Source organism: Eriocheir sinensis, chromosome 43, assembly GCF_024679095.1.
Source record: "Eriocheir sinensis breed Jianghai 21 chromosome 43, ASM2467909v1, whole genome shotgun sequence".
Taxonomy (NCBI): Eukaryota; Metazoa; Arthropoda; class Malacostraca; order Decapoda; family Varunidae; genus Eriocheir; species Eriocheir sinensis.
Window position 1 is genome coordinate 74,130 of NC_066551.1, and position 22,685 is coordinate 96,814.

Sequence of the window (22,685 nt, forward strand, 5' to 3'; positions counted from 1 at the left end):
AAAAATGAAGGGATAATTAAAAGAAAGAATATATGAACGAAAGAAAGAAAGAAGAGAGCGAAAGGAGAAAAAAAGTATAGAAGGGACACAGAAGGAAGGAAAAAGACAGAAAAGTGATAAAAAGAGAGAATGGGAAGACGAATGATAAACGTTTGCCAATCCATCAACGTTATTCTCCTTAGGCGAGAGAGAAGAATGGAGAGGTGAGGGAGGCATTCCATCCTACCCTCCCCCTCCTTTCCTTCCCTTCTTCCCTTCCTTCCCTTCTTCCCTCCTTCCTTCCTTCTTTCCCTCCCTCCTTCCTTCTTTTCCCATTCCACCCTGCCCTCCTCTTCCATCCTCTCTTCTTCCCTTCCTTCCTTTCCCTTCCTTCCTCCCTTCCCTCCCTTCTTCCCTCCTTCCTTCCTCCTTTCCTTCCTTCCTTTCCCTTCCTTCCTCCCTTCCCTCCCTTCTTCCCTCCTTCCTTCCTCCTTTACTTCCCTCCTTCCTTCTTTTCCCATTCCAGTCTGCCCTCCTCTCTCTTCCTCCCTTCTCTCCTTCCTTCCTTTCTTACCCCTTCCCTCTTTCCTCCTTCCCTTCCTTCCTTCCTTCCTCCTTTCCTTCCCTCCTTTCTTCTTTTCCCATTCCACGCTGCCCTCCTCTTCCTTCCTTCCTTCTTCCCTTCCTTCCTTCCTTCCTTCCTTCCTTCCTCCTTTCCCTCCCTCTCCCTCCTTTTCATCTTCGCTTCCTCCCTCCCTCTTCTGCCTTCCTTCCCCTCCTCCCTTCCTTTCTTTTTCCCTTCCTTACTTCCTTCTTTCTTTCCCTTCCTCCTTCCTCTTCCTACCCTCCTTCCCTCCATTCTCTCCTCTTTCCTCTTCCTTCCTTCCTTCCTTCCTTCCTTCCTTCCTTCCACCCCCTCCAGCGTCTTCCTTCAGTCTGTCGATAACTTACGTGTCACCATAAAGAGAAATATTAATTATGCTCTCTCTCACACTTATTTTCCTTTCCTCCCTTTCTTTTCCTTCTCACTTTCTTTCTCTTTTCCTCTTTTTTCCTATCATCTTTATTCTTTCCTTCCATTCCCTCTTATCTTCATTTTTCTTTTCTTCCTTTTTCTTCCCTTTCTTTCCCATCTTCTTCTTTTCCTTTCCTTTTTTATCCCTTTGAGTGTCTTCCGTTCTCTCCCTTTCCCTCCATCATCTTTTTCCTATTTTCTTCTAACCTTTTCCTTCCTTTCCTCACGTTTCTTCAATCTTTCTTCCTTTCCCCTCATTTCCTTCCTTTCTTTTCCTTCCATTCTCTCCCAACTCGTTATTCCTTATCCTTCCTTTCCCTTCATCTCCATTTCTCTTCCTCCCATTCTCATTCATCTACCTTCTCTATCCTTCCCCATTCTCTCCTACTCTCCCTTCATCATCCTCCCCTCTCCACCGCCCCTTTCTCACCCTTCCTTTTCTCCCTCCCCACCCATACCCCCCCGTCCCTTAACATGTCTCTCCTTCCCGCAGTGACATAAGAAAGAGTTAGCCATCATTCACCGTCCCCTCATCCATGATTCACCTCACAGGAGTTACATGTCACCTGCCTGTCTGCTTACCCACCTATCCACCTGTACTTGTTCTTATATTCTCTCTCTCTCTCTCTCTCTCTCTCTCTCTCTCTCTCTCTCTCTCTCTCTCTCTCTCTCTCTCTCTCTCTCTCTCTCTCTCTCTCTCTCTCTCTCTACCTCTTTCTTTTGCTACGGTTTCAAGTTTTTTTTTCTCTTTTTATTTTGTCTTATGGTCTTGTTTATTTGTTTACTTACCTGTTTTTGTTGGTATTTCTATTCTCTCTCTATCTCTTCCTTTCGCTATCGTGTTGTGGCTTCTTCTTCCTTCCTGACCTTTTTCTTATTTTCTTTTCTTTTCTTTCTTCCTTTTTTTTCCCTCCCCGTTTCTGTATTTCGTGTACCTCCCTATCCACTTGTTCTTATTCCCATTCTCTCTCTGCCTCTTCCTTTCGCCTTCGTTTTGTGGCTTTTTCTTTCTTCGTGGCCTTTTTCTTATTTTCTTTTGTTTCTTTTTGTCTTCCTTTTTTTGTCTACCTCCCTATCCACTTGTTTTTATTCCCATTATCTTTCTACCTCTTCCTTTCGCTAACTTTCTATGCTTGTTTCTTTCTTTTCACTCGTCTTTACTTTTGTCTATCTGTCTTTTGCCTGTTTCGTCATGACCTCTTCTGCTTTTATCTATCTGTTATCCTATTTATTTATCTATATATTTGTATAGTTATTTTCTTGTCCTTATCGCACCTTGCTATCTTTTACTGTTCTCTTCCTGTGTTCTATATCACTTTGCGTCATTCTTCAACACCTCACTTCACTTATGTCACACCTACGCCCATATCCTTGTATCTTCACTTATCTATATATTCACTAACGTCAATTGCATCTTTCCTTTCGACAATCAAACCTTAACTATATTCTTCCTTCCCCACCTCACGTCCTTATGTCTCACTCCTACGCCCATCTCCTTATCTCTTTACTTATCTATACATTCACTAACGTCAATTGCATCTTTCCTTTCTACAATCAAACCTTAACTATATTTTTTCCCTTCCCCACCTCACGTCCTTATGTCTCACTCCTACGCCCATCTCCTTATCTTTTCACTTATCTATACATTTATTAACGTCAATTGCATCTTTTCTTTCTGCTATCAAACCTTAGCTATATTTTTATTTTACTTTCCCACCTCACGTCAGTAATGTTTCACGCCTACGCTCCTCTCCGTATATATCTACTTATCTGTTTATTTTTTACAAAAAAGGAGACGGCTCAAGGGCAACAAAAAGAGTGTAGAAAAAAAAAGCCCGCTACTCACCGCTCCCACAACAGACAAAAGTGAAGAATGACCAAAAGAGAAATCAATTTCCGCAGCAGTCAATCACGGAAGCCATAAATAAAATTCACCTGCGCCACTAACGGGCTGGGGTCGTCGAAGAGGCCCCCCAAGAAAGCCTTCGGGCGCTACAGGCAGCACATAAGAAAATAAAAAGATATCATCAGACCTTAACAATATTTTTCCCTTCACTTCACTTCCTTGTGTTTTAATCGCTTACGCCTCTCCTTATCTCTTCACTTATCTCCATATTAATTTACCTGTAGTACATCTTTCCTCTCTATTATCAATCTTCAACTATATATTTCCTGAGTCCTCGGTGACGTTATCTGACCCTCCCCCGCCCATTGCTATTATATGTAAAAAAAATATAGTATTGCCTGCTGTGCCTCTCTGCCTTTTTATTTTGTTTTCTTTAACTTCTTTTTGTGTTTTTGTTTCCGTTTCATCAGCTATTTCTATTTTTACCGCACGACCATTACTTCCTATCTTACTATGGCATTCTCCTCCCTCACCTCCAGTTTTGTCGATTCTCTCATCTTCTCTTTTCCCATTTCAATTTTCGTCTCCCCAACTTCCTTTGTCATAATCATATCACCATTACCTCTTATCCTGCTGTTGTTTCTTCGTCCCCATCTCTTATTTTCTCCTTTTTATTCTAGTCTCCCCTTGCTGCGTTTCTATCCTCGTCTCATAAGGTACGTCATCAGTACATCACTACATCATTATCTTCCTAATTTATTCCCCGCCTTCACCTCAAATTACATCCTTTCTCTCTCATCTCTTTCCGTGTTTATATTTTCGTCTTATCAACTACACCATCTATGCATCATTATCTTCCTAATTTATTCCCCGCCTTAACCTCAAATTACATCCCTTTCTCTCATCTCCTTGCGTGTTTATATTTTCGTCTTATCAACTACACCATCTATGCATCATTATCTTCCTAATTTATTCCCCGCCTTAACTTCAAATTACGTCCCTTTCTCTCATCTCTTTCCGTGTATCTATTTTCGTCTCATCAACTACGCCATCTCTACATCATCTTACTAATTTATTCTCCGCCTTAACCTCAAATTACATCCTTTCTCTCAGCTCTTGTTGCGGTTCTACTCCGATACCAAGTGGGAAGGGGAGGACGTGTACTTAGAGAACCACGAAGAGGAGGAGGACCCGAGGCAATAAGCGGACATAGGGGTCGCTTAGAGGTGCTCAGGAGGGGCGTAAAGAGATGCAGTGCCGTCAAGAAGCTTTCAAGGGCGAGGCAAAATTGACGGACCATCAGGGAGGAATTTATTAGCTCTGTTATGTTGCCTTCTCCTCCTTTTCCTCCTCCTCCTCTTCTTCCTCTTTCTCCTATAGCGCTAACCCTCTCCCTCCTCCTCCTCCTCCTCCTCTTCCTCTGGCTTCATTGCGTCAGCGTCATGGGTGCTGGACGGAGCGGTGCCTTGCCCTCCTCTCTGCTCCTGTTTCTGCTTCTCGACCTCCCTCTTGCTTTGGCGCAGACTGGTAGGTACAGGGATGGAGGGAGAGGTAATAGATATATGGATAGATAATTAGGTGGATAGATAGATAGATAGATGGATAGGTAGTTTGACTGACTGACTGATGGATTGATAGACAGGCAGATGGATAAACAGACTTCTAGGTAGGTAGGTAAGGAGATAGGTAAGTTAGGTTAGGTTAGGGTAGGTTAGGTTAGGTTAGGTTAGGTTAGGTTAGGTTAGGTAAGGTGGGTGGTTCTTTCCGTGTGAGTGTCTTTGTTTTGCCTTGAGCCGCCTCCTCTGTTGTAAGGTTAGGTTAGGTTAGGTAAGGTTAAGTAAGGTTAGATTAGGTTAGGTTAGGTTAGGTTAGGTTAGGTAAGGTGGGTGGTTCTTTCCGTGTGAGTGTCTTTGTTTTGCCTTGAGCCGCCTCCTCTGTTGTAAGGTTAGGTTATGTTAGGTAAGGCTAAGTAAGGTTAGATTAGGTTAGGTTAGGTTAGGTTAGGTTAGGTAAGGTGGGTGGTTCTTTCCGTGTGAGTGTCTTTGTTTTGCCTTGAGCCGCCTCCTCTGTTGTAAGAAAGATCTCAATTTCCTTTTTCGTCTCATTTCTTATTCCTCCTCCTCCTCCTCCTCCTCCTCTTGTTCTATCTCTTGTCCTTCTCTTCCTCCTCATCTTCCTTCTCCCTCTTATTTATTTTTCCTCTTTCTCCTCCTCCTCCGCCTATTCCCGATCCTCATCTTCGCTTACTTCATTTCTTCCTCAGTCTGTATTTTTTTCTCCACCTCGTCCTCCTCTTTCTCCTTTCTGTCTCCTCCTCTTCCTCCTCCCTCTCTGTTCTCTTTCCTCCCATCTCATTGTTTCGTCTTCTGCGAGTAAGGTCTGTAGGCTCCGAGGGTCACTCACTCGCACCTTTGCCTTCTTTAGGAGAGAGCGGAGGAGGCGGCGGTGGTGGCGACGTCCAGGCGGTGTACCTGCAGGCCAACGGCGTGCCCTCCATCGGCTCGTACGCGCAATGGAAGGAGGAGGTCCCCACCCTCGCCAGCGTCACCGTCTGCTTCCACTTCTACATCCAGCACGTCCGCTCCAGCCTCACGCCACTGCTCAGCTACTCCGTCCCCGCCTTCCAGGACGAGCTGCTCCTCTGTAAGTGGCGATAGGGGAGGGGGAGGGATGGCGGGGTGGAGGGAGGGGGAGGTTCATTTTACCCCCCAGTCAACTAAACCTGCCCACCACAGCTCTGAGTCTGGTGGAAACTTGCCTTAGCCCCTCCCTTGGTGTACAGTTCCCGTTGCTGGTGCAGCCCCCTGACTCCGGCTGTTTCCTTGGTTCAGACGCAGACTGGAGCTCCGGCAGCTTGTCCATAGTGTGCTGCGGCGGCAACGGCCGCGTGGAGCACCGGAACATCTTTCAATTTGAGCTCCTGCACGCCTGGAACCCAATATGTGTGGGCCTCGACCTGCAGGCGTGGCGCTACGTCATCGCCTTCAAGTCCATGATGCACCGCGGCAAGATCTCCAGCTTCTCGGGGCAGGAGCTGCTGGTGCGCGGCGGCGGCCTGCTGCTGGTGGGTCAGGAGCAGGACCTGCACGGCGGCGGCTTCAACATCGAGCAGAGCTTCGAGGGCTACATGGCGGGGCTGCTCGTGTTCCCGCAGGTGCTGCGCGACCAACGCATGAAGGACTTCCTGACGTGTAGCCTGACGAGGGCGGATACGGCAGTGGTGACTTTCTCGTCCGTGGCGCAGGATTGGGAGGTGTTCGGCGACACGCAGGTCCTGTCCTTCACGGGGAGGGAGCTGTGCGGCCCGCCGAAGCCCGTGCACGCCATGTTCCCGGAGCACCGCACGCTGAAGGAGTCCCGTGACCAGTGCCATATGCTGAAGGGCAGCCTCAGCGCCCCGCAGAGCGAGCAGGAGAACGCTGCTGTGGTGGCGGAGACGCAGGGCCGCATGGGGGAGTGCACCATCAGCTGGGGCGTATACCTGTGGCTGGGCGTGCGCGCCGTGCCCTCCAACACCTCCTGGACCTACCGAAACATGGAGACCAACGAGACCATGGCCTACACCAACTTCCGGCCCGGCTACTCCAAGGCCGTGGAATCGTACGAGTGCACGTTCATGGACTCGTTCGTGCCGGGCAAGTGGGCGGTGTACCCGTGCTCCCTCAAGACCTGCACCGTCTGCTCCTTCAGCAAGCTCTCCAACCTCAGGCTGCGCGGCCTCTGCGAGGACACGATGCTCGACCGCATGTACGTGATCAAGGGCGTGAAGAACGGCAAGCCGCTGTTCAGCGGCGTCGGCAACACCGAGGTCTTCTGGGACAACAGCACTTGGGTCATCGCCGACTTGCTGCACCCCGAGATCTCCGGCAGGATGGAGATGACCGGCCTCATGCAGTACCCGCTGGGCCTCCGCCGCTGGAACATCACAGGTGCGGCTGCTGTATTTGGGGGGGAGGCAAAGGAGCCTTGTGAGTGGGACGGAGGGCAGGGCATACTTGTGCCGTTATACACTCCTGCATTCATGTATAGTGGCAGCATATGTTTCTAAGCATCACGCACTCACTAACGAGGCCCCTTGTCACAAACACTGAGCGGGAGGAAGGGCAGGAGGCCAGGCCACACTTGCGTTACCATTCCCCGCCAGACATGTGGACACCCCATTGGTAAACACTGTTGCTACGTACTCGTATGCATGAACTGACGCCGTGTCTTGCCCTACAGGAGACAGGTGCCCGTCCACCGAGCAAGAGCTGCTGCTGACGGCGTGCAGCGCGGAGCAGTACACGTGTCACGACGGCGCGTGTATCCTAAAGATGCAGCGCTGCGACCTGGAGGTGAACTGCCCCGACCAGAGCGACGAGCGGCTGTGCACGCCCGTGGTGGTGCCCAAGGACTACATCAGCGAGGTGGGCAGCAGGGGAGTGGGCTGGGTCACGGCAGGGTCATCTTCTGTGGGGGTCGAGGCCAGGTTAGGTGTGGAGGTCACTATTTTATTAAAGGACAAAATTTTAGGAGAGTATTCTCTTGCGTTCAAGATCAAATTTCACGTCGAGAAATACCTGGCACAGTAAAGAATCATCATATAGAAATTGATACACATCTATATGTAGCACTTTTTTTTTTACAAAACACTTACAGTTAACAGCTATGCACTTTATTAGGGAATTACATTACATAACGACATTTAACTGAAGCAGACTTATCAACAAGTTCTGTACATAATGATATGGGTTTCTTCAAGTGTGGGGCCACGGCCGATGCCTGGTGCGTCTAGCTGTCGGTCTGCGTCTGCAGGCAGGCAGAGGGAAGGTTGGGGCAAGACACATTGCATTAGCCCCGCAGACCAGCGTCCTCGCCTCTCACTCCTCCTTCTTCTGCAGGTCCCCCCGGCGCGCGTGGGCACCGAGCCGGCGTGGATCCACCTGAACGTGACCATCCTGTCCTTGCAGCCGCTGGACACGCTCGGGATGAAGCTCACCCTCGACATGAGCCTCATCATGCACTGGCGGGACCCGCGCCTGGACATGGAAAGCCTCAACTACGCCGAGACCCTCAACGTGATCCACGAGGACAACATCTGGCGGCCCATCGTGCTCTTCCAGGACCTGACGGGCACCGAGGCCGAGACCAAGCTGCAATGGGAGACCTTCGTGGTGATGCTGGAGTCCAAGCCCGAGCCCGACGACATCACGAGGGTCAGGGAAGGTGGGTGATGGCTGACGGTGCCCCGGGGACGCCGTGCAGACGCGTGGAAAAGTCAGACCTTCTGTGCGATTTATTTAAGATTAAGCTTAGGGAACTGACTTTGATATGGATGCAACTTTTTAGGGTACTACTACTACTACTACTACTACTACTACTACTACTACTACTACTACTACTACTACTACTACTACTACTACTACAACAACTACTACTACTACCACCACTACTACTACTACTACTACTACTACTGGTGCTTCGCTAGGGTCTTTCTTTCATTCCTCAATCAAATATGTTTAAGCCTTTGGGGTCAGCTTTCACACGATACATGTCACCAGCAACAGATTACAGCAGCGTCTTGACAATCTATAAAACTCGTTCTCTCGCCCCTCCGCAGATGAAGTGTACCCGGGCAAGACCAACTCCCTCAAGCTGGAGCAAAATTACTGGATCAAAGTGTCCTGCCAGATGCGCCTCGAGCTCTACCCTTTCGACAGCCAGACCTGCACCTTCATCCTGCGCCTCCAGGCCTTCACGCGGGACCTGGTGGCTCTCAAGTCCGCGGGCACCACCGTGGAGTACCGGGGCGCCACCAACCTGCGGGAATACGAGATGCGGAACGTGGAGATGATAACCCACAACTGGCACAACTACAGCGGCCAGGAGATCCGCTTCAACCTGGACAACCTCTCCGGCTTCTACGTGAGCAGCACCTACGTCCCAACCTTCCTCATGGTGCTCATCTGCTACTCCACCTTCTTCTTCGAGCTCGACGACTTCAACGACCGCATCATGGTGTCCTTGACGGCCCTGCTCGTTCTCGCGACTCTCTTCACCCAAATCACGGCAACCACCCCAACGACGTCGTACCTGAAGCTCCTGGACGTGTGGTTCGTGGCTTGCATCCTCCTCAACTTCTCCATCGTCATCATGCTGGTCATCATCAACGTCTTCAGGATGCGGGAGAACGATGCCAGTACCGTCAGCGTCGTCATACCGTTCGGGGCCAAGAAGCCGCCCCCGCCGCCGCCGTCCCGTAAGAACTTCTTCCCGCACCCGCCAACGATCCTCAGCGTCAAACTCAACACCCTCGCGCAGATCACGACGCCCATCATCCTCTTTGTCCTGGTGATGGTGTATGTGGGCCTGACGGTCTAGTTAAGCCTCCTTCTCCTCCTCCTCCTCCTCCTCCTCCTCTCTTCTTTATTCTCCACTTCCTTCTCCTCCTCCTCCTCCTCCTTCTCTTATTCTAATCCTTTTTCTCCTCTTCCTCCTCGCTGTACTGCCCTCTTCCTTTTCTTCCCCTTCTCTTCCTCCTCTCATTTTTATCTTCCTCCTCCTCCTTCTTCTCCTCTCTTTATCCTCGTCCTCGTCTTCGTCCTGACCCTCCTCGTCCTTCTCCTCCTCCTCCTCCTCCTCCTCTTCCTCCTCCTCCTCCTTGTCATCATCAGAGAGCACTGTGTTCATATCTCTTTCGGGTTCCTTTTATAATTCATGGCCGCTCGATTCTCTCTTCTGGTTAGTGATATTTATTTGTTTTCTTTCTTTTTTAGCTTCATTTTTCTTCTTTCCTCACTTTTCTTTTTCTTTTCTTTTTCTCTTGGTATTATTTTCTTTCTTTCTGTCTCATGTTATTTTTTTTCTTTCCTTCCTTTCTTCCTTCTTTCCCTTTTCCTTTCTTTCTTTCTTTCTTTCTTCCTTTTTTCTTTCCACCTCTCTTTCTTTCTTTCTTTCTTCATATTTATCTTCGTCTTCATCATCTTTCCTCCTCCTCCCCCTCCTGCTCCTCCTCCTCCTCCTCCTCCTCCTCCTCATCTTTGGTCTTATCTTACTCCGAGGCAAGGAAGGCCACATAGAAAACCAGACCATTGAAGGCAAACTAATATATTTCACCTTTGCCTTCTTAGTCTCGTCTATTAGTGAGTTAGATTCGCTCATTCTCCTCCACACACCCTTCCACCGGAGCCTCGCAGCCTGGGTAAGCGAATCCATTGTACTATAGCGTATATACTAACACTCTGTAGAACTTAGGTATGGTGTGGTGTTTTAATCTGTCTGTTATTGTATTCTTTCTAAGTATAAATCAGTTAATAGTGTAGGAACTAGTGTGTTGATTTTTAAGACACATTCTCAAACACCTCGAGATCTACACACACACACTCACACACACACACACACACACACGTTTGGTAAGACTTTCGTAGAGGTTATGCTAGTCGTATTTCCACGGGTAGTTTTATGAGCCTAGTGGTATTTTGACAAGGATTCTGCACCATGCATGTGGAAAACAGTTATGAGAACTCGACTAATTTCCTTTGTGGCCTTGGGAAACAGTGGTTGTAAGACCCTAAGGCCGTATTATAAAACATTTCATAGCCCAAGTGCGCCTATATGACAAGGCTGTCGTAGGAGTTGTGAGGATTTCCAATAGTACTTTTATGACCCTGGTGGTAGTTTGGCCCTTCTCCAGTACCGTGAACCTAAAGAAACACTCATTAAAACCCGATTGACCCCCTCTTTGACCTTTAGAAATAGTTGATGTGAGAAGAGTGTCTAATATACCGACCTAGCCTCTGAGAACATGGGCTCCACCATCCTCAAACGTGTCTGCTGCCTTGTTAACCTATTCGCTCTCGTAAACGTTGCCGGGTCTTTTATGGGCTGTTTTATGACCCGAATGGTGGTAGTTTTACAAGGTTGTTTCGCCATGATCGAGAGAAAACCACTTACCTCTCCATCGATTCTGACATATAGTACTCTCACCCTCTGTCCTGCCATTTCTGTAATCATCTATATTCTCTTGTCCTCTTTCTTCTTCTCTCTCGTCGGTTACACTTTCATTTTTCCTTCTCGGCGTCTCAGGTGTTTGGGGACTGCTGAACAGGTGACTTACTCGTATAGTGTCCCCACTCCTCCCTCTCTACCTGCCTCGTCTCCTTAATAATATAAGAAAACTAGTCATATATACTTTAATCATTACCACGTTTCCGCAGCCACTGAAAATAATCATAACGAGAGATACGTTTGAGAACATTAGTTAGTTAAAAGTGGTCGTCAAATATACTTGTCTCGTCATCTCGCTTCTGAGGCCCTTAAAAAATAGCCATAACAAGAACACGACACATTTGAGAACGTTAGTTAATAGTAATAATCAAATATACTTTCCTAACCAACCTGTTTCTATAGCCCTTGAATATGGCCATACCAAGAGAGCCGTTTGAGGATTCAGGCTTCAGGTTTCAATGTTCAAAGTAGTTAAGTATAGTAGTTAAGTATACTTCCCAATGGACTAATACTGTTGATATATGAATAGCCAGGGACGATTATTGAGTTCCTAGGGGGTAGTTAAGGTCTGTACTTCACAATGGACTAATACTGTTGATGTGTAATACCCAGAGACGATTATTGAGTTCCTAGGGAGCAGTTAAGGTCTGTACTTCACAATGGACTAATACTGTTGATGTGTAATAGCCAGGGACGATTATTGAGTTCCTAGGGAGTAGTTAAGGTCTGTACTTCACAATGGACTAATACTGTTAATGTGTAATAGCCAGGGACGATTATTGAGTTCCTAGGGAGTAGTTAAGGTCTGTACTTCACAATGGACTAATGCTGTTGATGTGTAATAGCCAGGGACGATTATTGAGTTCCTAGTGAGTAGTTAAGGTCTGTACTTCATAATGGACTAATACTGTTGATGTGTAATAGCCAGGGACGATTATTGAATTTCTATTGAGTAGTTAAGGTCTGTACTTCACAATGGACTAATACTGTTAATGTGTGTATAGCTAGGGACGATTGTTGAGTTCCTATAGGGAGTAACATAGCCCCCAACAGTTCCTACCAATAAAACCTAAGCAGTGGGTACCATAGTAATGTGTATTAATATGTCTACGTGTTTATGGGTGTTTGTGAGTATGTAGTAGTAGTAGTAGTAGCAGTAGTAGTAGTAGTAGTAGTAGTCCATATAATTAGATAAATGTTTCTGAAAAGGCCACATCACACACACACACACACACACACACACACACACACATACACACACACACACACACACACTTTACATAAGCATCAGAGCATCGCTATCCGCCCACGCGTGTTTGACCTAAATACTCCTTCAGAAGATTAACCTCCGTCTGTTATAAGAAAAGCGCAACTAACAGCAGCTCTATAAATCAACTTCTATCCTCTTATATCCCCTTCTATCCCTTTCTATCTACCTACCCTCACGTCTATCGCCTCAAAGATTAGGAACAAACATATATATTTTTTTTCCTTTTTTATTTTTCCTTTCTTTCTTTCTCTTTCTCTTGCTAACTAGTAACAGCTCTCTGCCTCTCTTAGTTACTTATATCAGCACTCCATTCGCCTCAAACATTAGGAACAAACGTGTATCTTTTCTTCCTTCTTTATTTTTCCTTTCTTTCTTGTATTTTTTCTCTTGCTAACTAATAACAGCTCTCTGCCTCTCTTAGTTAATTTTTATCAGCACTCCATTCGCTTCATACATTAGGAACAAGCGTGTATCTTTTCTCCCTGCTTTCTTTTTCCTTTCTTTCTTGTTTTCTTTCTCTTGCTAACTAATAACAGCTCTCTGCCTCTCTTAGTTAATTTTTATCATCACTCCATTCGCGTATTCTTCTTTTTTTCTATTATTTTCTCGCCCACTTTCCTCCTTCTATTTGCAATGTCTTATTTTGTTACCTTCCTCTTTAACGTCGATCACTTCAAGTTCAGCAGGTCTTCCAGCATTATCGTACTCACCACATTGTAATACCGGAATTTTCGACATTTAACCAATGCAGACAGACATCAATAATTAACCACTTCAACGATAGCTAGAAATGAATAAGACAACGGTACCTCCCCCGAGGAAGCTTCCCCCACGCCTTAAAATAAATACACACACACACACACACACGCATGAGGTCTGTATCATTTCGTCACGGTTCGACAGATTATTGATTAACATTCCGATGCGCGATTTTAAGATAATGACCCGCCATCTATTAGCGCTGAGTGGCGGTGCTTAAACTAATTCACCTTGATCTCTGCCACATGTGCTCGGCCTCGTAATTTTAAAGAGAGGGTTAAACATCTTTTTTTTTTTCTTTTTTTTTTGGCTATTTCATTATTTTTTGCTGTTCATATTAGGTATTCATCTATTTTTTGCTATTCATTCTATTTTTTTGCTATTCATTCTATGTTTTTGCTATTCATTCTATTTTTTTGCTATTTCATTCTATTTTGTTGCTATTACATTCTTTTTTTTTGCTCTTCATTCTATTTTTTTTGCTCTTCATTCTATTTTATTGCTATTACATTCTATTTTTTGCTATTTCATTCTATTTTTTTGCTCTGTCATTCTATGTTTTTGCTATTCATTCTATTTTTTGCTATTTTATTCTATTTTTTTGCGATTCATTCTATTTTTTGCTATTTCATTCTATTTTGTTGCTATTTCATTCTTTTTTTTTTTGCTCTTCTATTTTTTTTCTGCGATTCATTCTATTTTGTTGCTATTACATTCTATTTTTTGCTATTTCATTCTATTTTGTTGCTATTACATTCTATTTTTTGCTATTTCATTCTATTTTGTTGCTATTACATTCTATTTTTTGCTATTTCATTCTATTTTGTTGCTATTACATTCTTTTTTTTTTTGCTCTTCATTCTATTTTTTTGCTATTTCATTCTATTTTGTTGCTATTACATTCTTTTTTTTTGCTCTTCATTCTATTTTTTTTGCGATTCATTCTATTTTGTTGCTATTACATTCTATTTTTTTGCTCTTCATTCTATTTTTTTGCTATTCATTCTATGTTTTTACTATTACATTCTATTTTTTGCTATTTCATTCTATTTTGTTGCTATTCATTCTATTTTGTTGCTATTCATTCTATTTTGTTGCTATTACATTCTTTTTTTTTTTTGCTCTTCTATTTTTTTGCGATTCATTCTATGTTTTTACTATTACATTCTATTTTTTGCTATTTCATTCTATTTTGTTGCTATTACATTATTTTTTTTTTTTGCTCTTCATTCTATTTTTTTGCTATTCATTCTATGTTTTTGGTATTACATTCTATTTTTTGCTATTTCCTTCTATTTTTTGCTATTTCATTCTATTTTTTGCTATTTCATTCTATTTTTTGCTATTTCATTCTATTTTTTTGCTATTTCATTCTATTTTGTTGCTATTACATTTTTTTTTTTTTGCTCTTCTATTTTTTTGCGATTCATTCTATTTTGTTGCTATTACATTCTTTTTTTTTTTGCTCTTCATTCTATTTTTTTGCGATTCATTCTATTTTGTTGCTATTACATTTTTTTTTTTGCTCTTCATTCTATTTTTTTGCGATTCATTCTATTTTGTTGCTATTACATTCTATTTTTTTTGTGCTATTCATTAGATTTTTCTTGCTATTACATTGTTCTTTGGTATTCATTCTATTTTTCCTATTCATTCTATTTTGATGCTATTACATTCTATTTTTTGCTATTCAATCTATTTTTTATTACATTCTATTTTTTGCTATTCATTCTAATTTTTGTTCTTCATTCAATTTTTTTTGCTATTCCATTCTGTTCTCTTTGCTATTCACTCTAATTTTTGCTCTCCATATTTGCTGTTCGTCTATTTTCATCCATAATTTTGCCTTTTGAGTATAATTTCATGTAATCCAGGTTGTGAAAAGAAGGAAAAGTAAAGGAAAAGATATGCGTCAGAATATGAAGAACTAACTGTCACAGGAAAACAATTGGCATCTAATCTATCGACTTAAGTTCCTGTGTTTCTAAGGCGAATAGCGGGAAGACGAGTGAGCTGGATAAAAAGTCGTTGTGTATCAGTGTGGGAAAGACGGAGAGGAGGAGGAGGTGCTGCATTGGAGGAGGAGGAGGAGGGGTACAAGAGGAGGATTAGAGGTGGAGGGGATGGAGAAGATAGGAGAGGAAATGTAGGTGGAGGAGGAATAAGAGGAAGAGCATAAGGAAAGGGGTGAAGAGGAGGAGGTGGAAGAGGTAGATGGAGGCGATGGAGAAGATAGGAGAGGAGACAGAGGAGAAGAAACATGGAAAGGGAACAGGAGGAGGAGAAGAGAAGGGGATAGAGGATGACGGCGATGGTGAAGATAGGAGATAGAAGAAACATGGAAGGGATAGAGGAGGAGGAGGAGGAAATGGGAGAGGCAGAGATGAAGGTAATGAAGAGAAAATAGGAGAGGAGACAGAGGAGGAGAAAGACCATGGAAGAGGAAAAGGAGGAGGAGGAGGAGGAGGAGGAGATGAAGGCGATGGAGGAGGAGCAGTCTCGCCTCACCTTCATATTACATCAATGAACATGTTTTGCCTCATGAGAAATTAAACAAATGGCCGATAAGGAGGCGGGAAGTATTTTCGTGTCCGTGTGAACCGTGGCAGGGGTCGAGCTTCGTCTTTTGAGGTATAAAGGACAGGGCTGCACCAAACACTACTTCTACTCTCTGAACGCATTCTGATCCACCATGAAGCACTACGGAATTGTCCTCGGCTTGTTGGGTGAGTCAACAAAGGTTCTGATATGGTCTCTGTACCTGGGTCTCTGTGTGGTTATGTTAGTGCACTCTATTCTATCCCGGCAAAGGTTCTATTTCAATCCTCGTATTTGGTTCTATTTTAGCTACTTCATTTGTTTTTGTTTTTTTTCTGTCTGATGTTAATGTGTTCTATTCGGCTTCGGTTAAGGTTCTGTTTTCATCCCGCCACTTGGTTCTTAATGTTCGTTGTCTGGTGGTAACGTAGTTTGTTTTGCTGTTACTCGTTATATTTCTTTTATCAGTTCTACGCACGATATGTTCTGCCCAAGCTCACTTCATATTATAATTATTAATCGCTATAACATTATCTTCAATCTTTGTCTGCATACGATACTCGCTAACGTCTCTTCCCCAGCCTTTATCTGTTCATTTTTGTCTGTTTACGATATTCGCTTGACAACCTTCATCTGTGCACCTTTGTCTACTTATGATACTCACCAATCTTTATATGTTCAACCTTTGTCTGCTTACGACACTCACTTACCAACCTTTGTCTGTTCAACCTTTGTCTTCAACCTTTGTCTGTTTACGATATTTGCTTACCAACCTTTATCTGTTCAACCTTTGTCTGTTCAACCTTTGTCTTCAACCTTTGTCTGCTTACGATACTCACTTACCAACCTTTGTCTGTTCAACCTTTGTCTTCAACCTTTGTCTGTTTACGATATTTGCTTACCAACCTTTATCTGTTCAACCTTTGTCTGTTTACAATCCTCGCTAACACCCTTCCATTCTCGCCGTCGCAGGTCTGGTTGTGTCTGGGAGCGCAGTGCCTTGGGAGGAAAGAGAAGATGAGCCGTTCATCACCCTCGTGCTGGACTGGGCCATGAACTGGGGCTCCTGGGGGCCGCAGGAATTCTGCCCCACGGGAACCTTCGCTTATGCCTTCCAGATCAAGGTGAGAATAAGGCGTTGGTGGCTGTTAAACTCTGCAATAACCTAAAGTCTTGCTGTGGTATTTCCTTCCTCCAGTAATGATTTTTTTTTTCAAGAGGAGAGTATCAAGTAGTCTCTGGATGCATTAGATAGATAGATAGATAGATAGCGATAAATAGACAGATATAGAGAGATAGACAGAGTAATACAGATTGATGGAGAGGAGTGATGGAGAGAAAAAAAAAAGAATGGAAGAAAAATAAAAGGTGATATATTTATAGATAGATAAAGAGAGATTATCATCCTAGACCTGTACTACTCAAAGTTGCAACGTACCAAATCTTAACTCTCTGTCTTTGTTTCCGCGCCGCAGGTTGAGTCTGAGGACGCCTCGGACGACACCTCCATGAACGGCATCGAGCTGTTCTGCCGCGAGCCCGTGGACGTGGGTCGCGAGGGTCGGCCGCCCAGGAAGGAGGCGAGGGAGTACTCCATCACGTCCAACTACCAGAAATGGGGCGAATGGCGAGGTGAGGCGAGGGTTCCCAGATTATCGCATCCACCATTGTATTTACCGTTTTTAGACACTTGACTATAGCAAAAAGACACTAATAATCAAACCTTTCAACGGTAACTATAAATAAATGTAGTTATTAGAGTGGAAGAGACATTTTTTGGGTCGGATATCGGAAGACATAAGAGGTTGAGTACGACAGTCTAGTAACGCAGGGTAAGGCGAGGAGAGGCTTGGGAACATAGGGCCAGAGCCACAGCCTAGTATTAAGTAAGGTTAGATTAGGAGAAATATAAAGGAAAGGAGGAAGCAAAGGGAGAAAGGAGGGCGAGAGGGGAAGAAAGAAGGACCTGGTTAGTATTAAGTAGGAAACATAGGGTCAGAGGCACAGTCTAGTAGGTAGTAAGGTTAGATTAGGAGAAAAATAAAGGAAAGGAGGAAGCAAAGGGAGAAAGGAGGACCTGGTTAGTAGTCCATACCCTCTACCATTGAAACTAGGGTCAGTATATATCTCTTAGGTCCTTACATTCCCTTAAGGCTACATGTTAGTATGGAGAGCATCTAAGATTCACCTCATATCTGTCTATATTTCTTACTGTAGACCTACTTAGTGAAATTTACAGTGACGTTCCCGTAGAGTTATTCGTAATGATCACTACATCGAAAGGGACATGAGGGGAAGGTGTGTGGTTGGGGATAAGAGGGAATGTGAGAGAATAGGTGAGTATATGGACTGGGGGAGAACGGGGGAGGAGAGGGGGTGGGGTTAAGGTAGCGGGGGAGGGAGTGGGAAGTCTGGGGGAGAACGGGGGAGGAGAGGGGGTGGGATTAAGGTAGCGGGGGAGGGAGTGGGGAGTCTGGGGGAGAGCGGGTGAGAGTGGGGGGTGATGGAAAAGGTCGTGGGGTGGACTGACTGCCTTGCGTGGCCTCGGTGTTCATTCTGTAAACCAAACCACTAACTCTGAGCATGATTTGGGTGCAGGCAAGAGGGAGTGTCCGACGGGCTTCCTGACGGGGCTGAAGATGAAGAGCGAGGAGGACCAAGGCATGCTGGTCGACGACACGGCGGCGAACGACCTCGAAATGCAGTGCGACTACTCGACGGTGACGCTCAACGGCGGCGGCAACTCCTGGGGCTACTACAGCAACTGGGCCAATTGTCCCGAGGGTGAGTGGTACAGGGGGGGGGGGGAGCTGTCAGTTGAGTCTCAGGGGCGATAGGTACTACACAATTTTTTCCCCTTCTTCACTTAACGTCCTTATTTACTCTTATGTGGTTGGACTGTTATCGTAACCCTCATAAAGAAACTGCCCACGTCATTTTTGGTCGATTTTCAGTTTTTTTGCACAATTCTTCATCATGTGACGCAGCTTTTGGTAGTGTTGTCTTTGCCATTGTAGGGTGTGAATGTTTTTGCGTTTGCCTGAACTTTACTGCCTATATCATAAACCACCTGAGAAAATGTAGTAATGATAGTAGTAGTAGTAGTATAGTAGTAGTAGTGGTGGTGGTAGTAGTAGTAGTGGTGGTGGTTTTGGTAGTAGTATCAGTAGTAGTAGTAGTAGTAGTAGTAGTAATAGCAGTAGTAGTAGTCATAGCAGTAGAAAAGCTGTAGTAGTATGGTATAAACTAACCCCCGCGTCCCTTGGTTCCCAGGCTACGCTATCTGCGGTATCGAGACCAAAGTGGAGGGCGAGACTGCCAGCGACGACACCGCGCTCAACAACGTTATGATGTTCTGCTGCTCGACGGTGGCCCTCAAACAACCTCGCGTCTGAGCCTCCTGCATGCCCTGCCCTGCCCTGCCTTGCTCTGCCCTACCCCTCACACCCCGATCCAGCCCAGGAGACATTAGTTTAAGGTTGGATGGAAGGCAGTGATGTCATGTACCGCCGTGTTTGTGTTTAGGTTCGTGGACAACTTTTCTTCTTCCCTCACTCAGTAGTCATCGGGGAGTCTGTATATTCGCTTTGGTAGTCGTCTTGATCAGCGTTCTTCAAGCATTTTCTTCCCGTTCCATTTGCAAAAGACATTCGACTCTAGATATTAAACTGTTTGCTGTGTGCCTCCCGCCGCTCGTTATTCCGTTACCCATTTGTGAAGAGGGAGAAAGGGGGAGAGAGGAAGGTAAAGAATGGACCTAGAGAGTGACAATGTTTGGTTACCATTTGTGAGGAGGGAGAAAGGGGGGGAGAGAGGGAGGGAAAGAATGGACCAAGAGAGTGGCAAGGTTGGGTTCGGAGAAAAATAAAGATGATTAGCTTGGGAAAAAAATAAAGAAGAGGAGAAAGAAGAGTGAGAAAGATAGGGAGAGGGAAAGAAAGAAGGACGTAGTTAGTGGTATGTTTAGCTAGGAGAAAATAAATGGTGGAAGGAGGAAGTAGAGCGAAAAAGAAAGGAAAAAAGAAAAGAAAGAAGGACCTAGTCAGTGGTAAGGTTAGGATAGGAGAAAAAGAAAGGTGGAAAGGAGGAAGGAATGGGAGAAAGAAAGGAGGAGAGAAAAATAGAAGAAAAATAGACATATATGCACACAAAAAAAGCACAGACACACAGACAGACAGACCCCCCCCACACACACATAGACAGACAAACAGACAGACATTCAGAGAGAGAGATAAACAAACATACATACATACATTCAGACAGACAGACTGTGAGGGCAACTTCCAACTTAGCGGCCGAACGACCGGGGCACTCCTGCCGTCCGCCCGCATCTTGCCGTTCGAAGCTGTGCAACTACCGAGCCGCAGCGAACCACCTGCTTCACTCCCGCTGCTCGTTCGCCTGACGCCGTTCGACGCCTCGGTCGACTGAATCACCGAGGCTTCTCAACCCGCTATGGGAGGCGACTTGGTTGCCGCCCGCGCCTTCCTCGTCAGACAGCGGCTGAGCCTTGCCCTGAGCACTTGATGCTGCTATAGCTCCTGTACTGCTCTCACTCGGGCTAACTCAGATACCGTGGGGTCGTTCTGTGTGCCTTACCTCTCCACGCCCTGGACTCCCGAGACTGCCGTGAACCTGACGCCTCTTCTCCTCCTGCACCTCCCTAGTCTACCACAAGGTTCGGTATTGGGTCCACTTTTGTTTATTATTTTTATCAATGACTTAGATACAGGAATTAGTGATTTTAGTAAATTTGCAGATGATACCAAGATCGGTAGAGTAATTGAGTCTGATCAGGACGCTAGTATTCTCGAAGGTGAACTCCACAGATTGTATGACTGGGCAGATAAATGGCAGATGGAGTTAAATGTAGGGATGTGCAGTATTCTGAGTAGGTAGGAACAACCCCTTGCATAACTATTGGTTAAATGACTCTCATAAGCAGGTCTGGGTGCGAGTGAGCTCTGATCTCCGTCCAAGAGCACAATGCTTTAAAGCTAGAAATAGAGCTAATAGGTTACTGGGATTTATTTCTAGGAGCGTAAGCAACATAAGCCCCGAAGTCTTCCTCAAACTATATTTAGCATTAGTTAGACCTCATCTTGACTATGCGGTTCAGTTCTAGTCACCTTACTATAGAATGGATATAAATATGTTAGAATCGGTGCAGAGGAGGATGACTAGGATGATTCAGGGGTTGAGAAACTTGCCATACGAGGAAAGAATCAAACCGTTAAACTTGCATTCTCTAGAAAGGCGAAGGGTGCGTGGAGATATGATCGAGGTTTATAAATGGATGAAGGGCTTTAATAAGAGACCTTCAAAAGGTCTTGTTGGTAGGAGAACCGGGTAGGACACTTAAGTTATGGGTTTAAACTGGGTAAATTCCAGAGCTGGGCGCGTTACTGGATATCGGGTAGTCCGGTACCGCTCCTCCGCACCTCGAAACACATAGTCCGTACCTGTACTTCCGCACCTAAAAATTTTTCACTCGTTCCGGTACCGCACCTCCGGTACCGTACCCAAAACTATTAAAGCGCGCCTGAAAAATCTAGTCCGTACCTTAAAAAAACAACTCAACACCTTGGGTTCTTGCTATCCGTGCACGTGGTGTTGTCATTGATGACGCACTTCCTTTAAGACGGACGACAAACGGTATATTTTGAACCGGGCCGTAAATCTGAATGAGTGACATCACTCAAGTGGCGGGGTAACATGCCCTGCAGCACAGACCGCGTAAACGACCGGAAGTATTACTGCAGAGCGCGGACTGTTTGTCGTTTTCATTTTTTTTATCCTTGCAAACCTCAGGTGCGGAGGTACGGACTTAAAATACTGCCGTTCCGCACCTGTTACTTCCGCACTTTTGAATAACTTTCCGCACTTCGGACCTCCGCACCTCGTTTAAGCTCCGCAGGTCCGGAGGTGCGGACAGAGGTACGGAAGTGCCCAGCTCTGGTAAATTCAGATTCAACAGGGACATAGGCAAAAATTGGTTTACTAACAGGGTGGTGGATGAGTGGAATGGGCTTAGATGAGTGGAATGGGCTTAGCAGTCATGTGGTGAGTGCCAATACAATTGTCACATTCAAAAATAGACTAGATAAATTCATGGACAGCGATATTAGGTGGGGTTAGATACACGGGAGCTTAGGGTCAAAGGAGCTGCCTAGTACAGGCCTGCCGGCCTCTTGTAGACTCCTGTGTTCTTATGTTGTGTTATCTACCCCACTTCAAGGACGAAGCTGTGCTGCCTCGTCATTGCCACTTAAAGGACGAGACGCCCCGAAGAGGAAGAAGTCTTGCAACAGGTCATTGCTGAGTCCGGCGTGCTGAAGCCTTCTTGTCGGAGACTTCAGATTGTGAGGCCTGTTTTGGGGTTTTCTTACTTAAAGTAAACTGGTGTCTAACCACTTATCTTGTTTGTTATCCCTTCCGATTACAGCACCCAACTCTGGAACCTTGACACAGTCAGTTTTGATGTGTACCTCTCACCGTCTGGTATTAATTATCTAGTGTCATTGGTAAGGTTAGGAAAGTAATGTGTAGCTCTCGCCGTCTGGTATTTAGTCATTTGGTGAAGGAAAGGTCAGGAGCAAGGAGTTTATCGCGAACCTGTCCTGGTGCATGACACGAGCCTCTAAGAACTCTGATCGAGATGTAGCTACCGTGGCGGCTACCGTAGGGTGCATGTGTATTGCTGTAGAGTACTGAATAAATCTTGCATCCCAAGAGTATCCCAGTATTGTATTCATGCTTGTAGTCTTAGTTACCCATTTGTAAAGAGGGGGAAAGAGGAAGGGAAAGAATGGACCGAGAGAGTGGCGAGGATGGATTAGAAGAATAAAGATGATGAGCTTGGGAGAAAATAAGAGAAAGAAGAGTGAGAAAGAAAGGGAGAGGGTAAGAAAGGACTTAGTTAGTGGTATGTTTCGCTAAGGAGAAAATGAATGGTGGAAGGAGGAAGAGCGGCACATAGCACATCCAGCTGTTCATCCTACCTATCGCACTGGTCGATATATGGGCACCTGGGGAAACCTGGGTAAGATAAACTGACGTAATATGCATGTTGCTCTGGTCCTGTGACCCGGGGTACTGAATCATCACCAGCCACAGCCTCAAGGGGCAAGGTGACGGAGATGAGAACAGAGGCCATGCGCAGCTTAGCGTATGCCACCTGATTCACCTGGTGGTGTCCATTACCTCGTGTTCCTGTGGCAGCGGCGAGCCCCGTGCCTCTTCACCGTCTAGGCCAGCCTTGTCTTGGCCCCCCGTCGCTGTCGCCAGTTTGT

At 45.3% G+C, this 22,685-nt stretch overlaps 2 protein-coding genes across 2 annotated transcripts; both read left to right on the plus strand.

Annotated features, from left to right (window-relative positions):
• Positions 1-4,282: 4,282 nt before the first annotated feature.
• Positions 4,283-11,899, plus strand: LOC126980197 (uncharacterized). The gene is made up of 6 exons (XM_050829830.1): positions 4,283-4,286; positions 4,917-5,483; positions 5,672-6,769; positions 7,062-7,246; positions 7,721-8,045; positions 8,440-11,899. The coding sequence occupies exons 1-6, from the start codon at positions 4,283-4,285 to the stop codon at positions 9,198-9,200; spliced, it is 2,940 nt and encodes a 979-aa protein (XP_050685787.1). The 3' UTR covers positions 9,201-11,899.
• Positions 11,900-15,441: 3,542 nt separating this feature from the next.
• Positions 15,442-19,077, plus strand: LOC127010284 (vitelline membrane outer layer protein 1-like). Its single transcript, XM_050884141.1, has 5 exons — positions 15,442-15,581; positions 16,366-16,517; positions 16,869-17,025; positions 17,992-18,177; positions 18,667-19,077. The coding sequence occupies exons 1-5, from the start codon at positions 15,548-15,550 to the stop codon at positions 18,786-18,788; spliced, it is 651 nt and encodes a 216-aa protein (XP_050740098.1). The 5' UTR covers positions 15,442-15,547; the 3' UTR covers positions 18,789-19,077.
• Positions 19,078-22,685: the final 3,608 nt, after the last annotated feature.

Coding starts and splice junctions, on each gene's coding strand:
- LOC126980197 (XM_050829830.1), top strand. Junction 6,770..7,061: donor CCGCCGCTGGAACATCACAG/GTGCGGCTGCTG, acceptor CTTGCCCTACAG/GAGACAGGTGCCCGTCCACC. Junction 8,046..8,439: donor CATCACGAGGGTCAGGGAAG/GTGGGTGATGGC, acceptor GCCCCTCCGCAG/ATGAAGTGTACCCGGGCAAG.
- LOC127010284 (XM_050884141.1), top strand. CDS start 15,548: ATGAAGCACTACGGAATTGTCCTCGGCTTGTTGG. Junction 16,518..16,868: donor CTTATGCCTTCCAGATCAAG/GTGAGAATAAGG, acceptor TCCGCGCCGCAG/GTTGAGTCTGAGGACGCCTC. Junction 17,026..17,991: donor GAAATGGGGCGAATGGCGAG/GTGAGGCGAGGG, acceptor ATTTGGGTGCAG/GCAAGAGGGAGTGTCCGACG.